General features: G+C 59.8%; 2 protein-coding genes across 4 annotated transcripts in view; both read left to right on the forward strand.

The window, feature by feature from the left end:
- WDR59 (WD repeat domain 59) overlaps positions 1 to 1,928 on the forward strand; it is a 47,332-nt gene extending 45,404 nt beyond the window's left edge. For all 3 annotated transcript variants that reach the window (XM_026856615.1, XM_026856617.1, XM_026856616.1), the window contains one exon: positions 272 to 1,928. In XM_026856615.1, the coding sequence (XP_026712416.1) occupies positions 272 to 507 (236 nt within the window). In that variant the 3' untranslated portion in view covers positions 508 to 1,928. The remainder of the gene's footprint in view (positions 1 to 271) is intronic.
- A 3,631-nt stretch (positions 1,929 to 5,559) lies between these two features.
- The window catches only part of FA2H (fatty acid 2-hydroxylase), a 12,090-nt gene continuing 11,189 nt past the window's right edge, over positions 5,560 to 6,460 (forward strand). Inside the window, exon 1 of the mRNA XM_026856973.1 lies at positions 5,560 to 5,573. Coding sequence (XP_026712774.1) covers positions 5,560 to 5,573 — 14 coding nt within the window. The remainder of the gene's footprint in view (positions 5,574 to 6,460) is intronic.

Here is a 6,460-nt window from a genome sequence, read left to right on the forward strand (position 1 = left end):
CACATATTCCCAGCTATTCGGCCCTCTGGGGATCGGTGGGCCAGTGTGTGCCCTGGCACACCAATTCCCCATTTCTTTGCTTCTATATGGAGACCAAACTGAGACCCCTAAAAGATACAGTTTTCCTACCCTGAAGGAAGTTTGAGGCAGATCCCTTGGGCCATGGGTTCGGGGGACTCATCTGTCAAAGGGGGGGCTCTGTGCAGGGCTTCTCTGTCCATGATTCTGCCAGCACTAATTGTCTTGCTCTCCATTTATTTCCCCCGGCCAGAGTTCGGTGTGTACTGCAGCCACTGCCGCAGCGAGGTGCGTGGTACCCAGTGTGCCATCTGCAAGGGCTTCACCTTCCAGTGTGCCATCTGCCATGTGGCAGTGCGGGGCTCCTCTAATTTCTGCCTGACTTGCGGACATGGAGGCCACACCAGCCATATGATGGAGTGGTTTCGCACCCAGGAGGTGTGTCCCACGGGCTGTGGATGCCACTGCCTGCTCGAGAGCACCTTCTGAGCAGTGCTGACAGCAGGGCGCCTGCAAACTGGATTTAATATTTAATTCCCAAGCCATGTTGAATCAGTGCTGCTCCACAGTGTCTGGAGGAGACGCCACAGGGAGCTGAAGCAGAATGTCCCGGCGGTGCACTGCAGTGATGTTTACAAGTGCTTCCAGTATTCCTACACTTCCCAGGTTACTTTCAGACTGATTTGACCAAACTCCCTGTGTCCATTGCTGGCAATGGATGCCAGACTGGAAAAATTGTTCTCTCCTGCAGAAGGGTGTGTGAATATTGGCTACTCTCCATTGGGATGAGGTGGTTTTAAAAAGCTCCTTTGGAAAGGGCTCACCTGGTAGAGTTGGATTTCCAGCTACATAGTGTCTTTCCAGATGCCTCCTGACAGGGGCTCAAAGTGAGAAAAGTAGTTCTTTGCACAGTTAAAGCAGAACTAATTCACAAGCAACAGTGAGCTCTAAAAGCGACCTGTAAACTGTGCTCGAAGAGTAAATACTCCATGGGACTGCGCTCAGAGTTACTTTTGGAAGCAACAGGGTCCTGATTTGAATGGCTGTTTAGATTTCCCCATAAGAGAATGAAACTGCATTTTTTCCAGGATTATTTCCTGCACCGCTTCCTACTCCCTGGTCCGTACCCATGGCTGGTGTGCAAAGCCCAGCCCTGCGCCCAGGCTCCCTGGGACGAGTTCCTTTCTTCCTGCAGGCCCAGTACCATTACTCTGAAGGTGTCTCCGTCTCCTGCTCTGACTGGGTGATACAATGCACTTTAACTTGACTGTCCTTGCCTTGTCAGCGTGTCCCGGTGACTGGGAAGGGCATCTTTGGGATCCACACGGTGTTTCCATGGACAGTGGCACCTGAGGGCGTTTCAAAAAGCCTTTGCTTCCTTACTGGGATTGCCTGTTTTCTCCAGGCTCTGTGGGGGGAAATCATTTAATAATTTGAGATTTGCTGCCGATGTGCTTGAGAGATGAGGCTCTCGAGCCTGAGAGGCAGCAATTTCTAGGGGAAAAAGGGGTTTGGAAGGGTGGTGGGATTCACGGAGGCAAAAGGTTTGTGCCTTTCCTCCTTGTGGAGCTTTCAGTTGGAGAATGTGAGCGCTGGATCCCTCCGGGGCTGTGCCACTGCCTGGGGGGGTGCACACCCTGAGCACACAGCCTCTGTCTCTCCTGAGCAGCGTCAGCCTGAGCTTTGGCTTTGGGCAAACGTGTGGTCAGGGACGAGCCGGCTGGAGTCACCCCCTGCCCACGCAGCGCTGATCCTGTCCCCCCACGCTTGCCTGCTGAGCAGGGCCGCCTGCCCTGCCCGCTCCCAGCCTTTGTGCTCACTCCGGATCTGGGCTCCTGCTGTGGAATAAACAGATGGTGTATCTTAAACATTAAAACATTAAAATTATTTTTTTAAGTGCTGTTCTGATCGAACTTGGTGTCGCTGTGCTAGTTCTCCCTCCATGGGGAGCCCCCAGCAGCTCTCCCTCCCAGCACGGTGGTCAGGGTTGCACACCACAGCCCTCTCCCCGCACCCCAAAGCAGGGGGTCCCACTCTGCTCAGTGGCAGCAGAGACCTGCGGTAGCTGGGGGGCTCGCTGACTACACTGACACCCCCAGCCCCGGCGCTCGCAGCGTGGCCCTGCGCTGGGAACTGCCCACGGGTCCTGGTGTGCCTCTTGCAAAAACGAACCCGGGCGGTGTCTGAGCTGCCAGCAAACCAAACCCCACATCCTGCAGTTTGGGGAGGCCCGGGGCAGCGTCTGCACCCCCAGCCGGCAGGCGGGCGCGCTGGGGTCCTGCCCAGCGCTGCTGGGAGAGGGCTCTCAACCTCGCCGTCCTCCGTGACAGCCATTCACCTCAGAAGTATTTTTATTTCCATGCTTGAGTGCGCGTGTAGGGTGGAAGGGAAAGGAGCCTTGTTATTTAAAGGTGACAGACCGACAGATTGTGGTATTTATGTGTGTTATTACAGTTCATTATGGTCTATCTCCATAATATCTGAATACCTCCGAGGTGGAGGGTGGCTGGTGCTTTGGAGGAAGGTGGAAAAGCACCACCTCTTGCCGTGGCTGTTTGTGCAACCCTGCACAGGTAGGCAGAATTTCTTCCCGGATTCACACCCAGCAGCATGTGTGGCGGTCGCTTTGGGAGTGGTCTTGCTCAATGCAGAAGTGACTCTTGCAAGGAAACAGGAATGGCTTATTCTCACCTGCCTGGAGCCTGGCGAGAAGGGAAATGCGTTGCCTTCACTGTGCTCGGCAGCCCCTCTCCAGAATAAATAATCAGAAACAGGGTGTGCTGCTGCACTGGTGACCCATGCCAGCCCCTCCATCTGCTCTGCCCCCCATCTGCTTGTTCTCTTACCCACCTACTCTTTGGAATAACTTGGTAAAGTGCAAAAAAATTCTGGCCAAATCTCACTCTGAATTTCAGGCTTTATCAAGGCTTTGGAGAGGGAGCAGGAAGGGGAGAGATGGCAGGTGCTTCTCGAGAAGCAGGGCTCAGCACGAAGCGTCTCGGCATGCACCAAACCAGCTCTGGGGCTGCTGACGTGGTCAAACCAGGCAAATCAAATCAGTCATCCAGGAGAAGGACAGTGCCACAGACCAGGGCTGGTCCTGCCTGCTGGGGAGGTGGGTGACCCTTCATCCTTCCTGCTGGTGCAGGAATGGGGGGACATCAAGTTAAATGCTGCTCAGCCAGAGGCAGGAGCAGGCTCCTCGAACACACGCTGCTGCGTGGGGAGGGTGCAAAACCACTTCCCTCGGGGCATCGCCAGTGCCACAGTTTGCCAGGGCTCCAGGAGCGACCAGGCGCTTCCAGGGAGGGAATCTCCATCCCAGGCCACCACCGAGGCTGCCGGTGGTCGGAGAGCCCTGCCCCTGTGTTCCCCCTGGCAGCGCTCTGCAGAGATGCCGCCGCACCCTGCTCTCCCTCTTGCAGCCTTCCCTGCCCGTCGCTGCCGGCCATTGCAGAGGCGGATGCTGAGCGCGGGGGGGACCTTTGGGCCGACCCCAAGTAGCTGCTTGGGTAAGACTTGCCTCAGCTGCCTGCTGAGCGCATCCTCAGGGCTGTTTCTAGTGCATCTGTGCTGACTTTCCCAAGGAGGGCTCTAAGAGAAAGCTCCCACGACAAACCCAGGCTCTGCCCTCGAGGCCACCCTCAGCTTTTTAAACCTTTTCTGTGCTCCGTGGAGCTAGCAGGGGTGTAACGAGCGTGGGGTGCCTTCCCCATCCCTGCTGAGGCTCTCTGCATGTGGAATTTTAATCTCCGACGATCAGAGTTTGGCAGAGATCTGAGGAATGATATTGGGGAAGGTGCCAAGGAAAGCCTTTCCCCGTGGACACTGCTCCTTGCTCTGTTTGGGTCAGCCCCCTCCTCTGCGCTCACAGCCCCATTAGCCCAGCGTCAGCCTGTGCCAGCACTGTAGGGCCCGATCCTGCCCCAAGCCCAGCGGCACATTCCTGCTGTCTCCCTCGGGCCGGCCCCAGCGTCAGTTTGTCTGTCTGGTGGGTAAACCAGTTCAGGAACTGATGAGCCAAAACCATTTGGCTGCTCTCGTTTCGGCCAGGCTGGTTGTCAGCCGGCTCCACTCCCCGATGCTGCTCAGCCCGGGGACCAGCAAGGTGTGGGGACAGGGACAGCAGGGGGATGGGCAGCCATTGGCAAAGCCCTCTGCTGCCACTTTGGTGCTGCTACAGCAGCGTCTGCTGTACAGCTCGGTCCCAGCACTGTCCCTCTCAGTGCTCGGTGCATTCCTGCTCCATCATCCTCACTGCAGAGCTGGGGGTCAGCTCGCCTGCCCTGGGGACACCCCAGTCCCTCATGTGATGGACACAGCCCCCGCGATGGAGCCCAGGAGCCATCAGCATCCTGTAATGGGGGGCAGGTGGGGTGTCAGCTCACAATGGGCTCACTGATGTCCCCGAGGCTTGCTGCTGTGAGGCTGGGGACAGCAACCCTCTGTGCTCGGGAGAGGGCGGTGGCAGACACACAGGTGCAGAGAGTGGCTTTGTGCCTGTGCCATGCCGTGAAACTTGGGGCTGATGAAGGCTGGACACCCCTGCCCCGCCGAGCTGGGACCACGAGCGAACCCCCAGCATGACCCTTTGAACCACGGGGTACCCAAGGGGCCTGGACACCCCAAAATCCAGGTGTGCAGTGCATCCCCCCAGCTCCTGGGCCATCACCGTGGCACCCGGCCTGCCCTCCCTCACCCTCCTTGCCCGCGAGTGCCGTTTGGGGCGTGGGTGGGAAGGGAAGGGAAGGAAATGCCTTTCCTGGGTTTCACCGGCCCCTGCGGCTGCGGGGAGAGGCTGGGACAGACCTGGAAGCGCTGGGGGCTGCTGCTCCCCACACTGCCATGGCCACGGGGGGCTGTGGCAGGGCTGGGCCCCGAAGGTCACCCTGAGCCCATGCCACTGGTGGGGCCGGCCAGGGAGGCAGGGAGGTGGCACAGCCAGTGGGGATGGCCTGGTGGGGTCACAGCCGGGGATCCCCTCTGCCTCCCCCGGCACCCCACGCTGGGGTGGTGGCCATTGTGCCCGCCCCGCACGTCTGGGGTCTGGGGTGCCCACCCGGTTCAGAGTGTGGGTGCAGCCGTCCCCAGCTGAGCACCCCGGCTTGTCCGGATCCGCCTCCATCCCCACCTCGACCCACACTCGCCTGAAAAACCTTCGCCCCCGCCAAGGAGCCGCCCTGCCACGCCGGGGCTGAGCTCACCCACCAGACTGGAGCCTCCCCCAGCCACGGAGGGTGTCAGGAGAGCCCCCCGGGCGAGCGGAGCCTCCCACCCCGAGCACCTCCTTTGGGGGCTCCCAGCAGCCTCTCGGGGCTCCTCCGGCCCTCGCGCCCGGCCCCCGAAGGATGTGTCTGACCACCACCCTAAGACCTCTCCATGGGAGCCCTCTGCACCCACCTGCTGATGCACCAAGGATGCACCGTGGGAGCCCTGCTCAGGGACGTGCCGCCCCCAATTCTGCTGCTCCCATCAGGGTGAAAAATTAACACCCCTCACCCCCCCAAAAAGGACTTTCTCCCCGGAGCTGGTGGCGGGGCGATGCCGGGAGCCCGGTGGGGAGGTGAAGCCGACACTGACACCAGCCACCACAGCTGGTTTGGCATCCGTCTTGATTAAAGGCCTCACTTAACGCCCGCCCAGCCGTGCCTGACAGCACCCCACAGCGCCCCACAGCCGGGGGGCCAGGGCAGGGCCGGGGGGCTCCCCATTCCTGAGCCGGCAAACCCCACATTAATCACTGGCTGCAGCCTCATGGGGCTGGTGACGCCAAAAATTTGCTGGCACGTGGCCAGCCCTGTGGTCAAGGGTGTCACCCCAAAGCAGCTCCCCCCCCAGATCCCAGGGGCAGCTTGGAGGAAAGGCTTCCCAAAAAATGGGGAGAAAAACTCATTTCTTGTCGTTCTTTGTGATTTATTTGTTTGTGAATCTCGGGGAGGGTTTGGGGCTGCTTGGTCCCGCCCGCCCCCCAGCTGCAGTGCCACCCGCCTGGGCTAATTGAATCTGTGAAATTTAATTAATATTGAAATAAATCTGCAAACGGGAGATGTAGCACCTCGTGGCAGGTAACACGAGGTTGGGGTGGCCCCAGGGGGGACCCCCACTCTCCTGGGGGCTGAGCAGGGACTGGGGCTCCCTCTGCCTTGAGCGCTGCTGAGCTTGCAGCAGGGGGTCACCCTGGGAAGGGCAATACCCCGGGGGTCCCCCACACCCCCCTAACTCCCTGCGGTTGCCCTATACGCCCCAACTCCCCCTCCAGGTACTCTCTCACCACCCGGGATGCCCCTACACCCCCCATTCCCTCCCGAGGTTGCCCAGACTCCCCTTCTCCCCGGGGTGCCCGGGTGACCCCCATAACCCACCCGGGCTTGCCCAGACCCCCCCCATTCCCCTCCCCCACGAGTGTGCCCCACATGTGCGCCCGTTCCCCCCCTGCCCCCCG

This window comes from Athene cunicularia (assembly GCF_003259725.1).
Source record: "Athene cunicularia isolate RWA chromosome 11 unlocalized genomic scaffold, athCun1 chr11_part1, whole genome shotgun sequence".
Taxonomy (NCBI): Eukaryota; Metazoa; Chordata; class Aves; order Strigiformes; family Strigidae; genus Athene; species Athene cunicularia.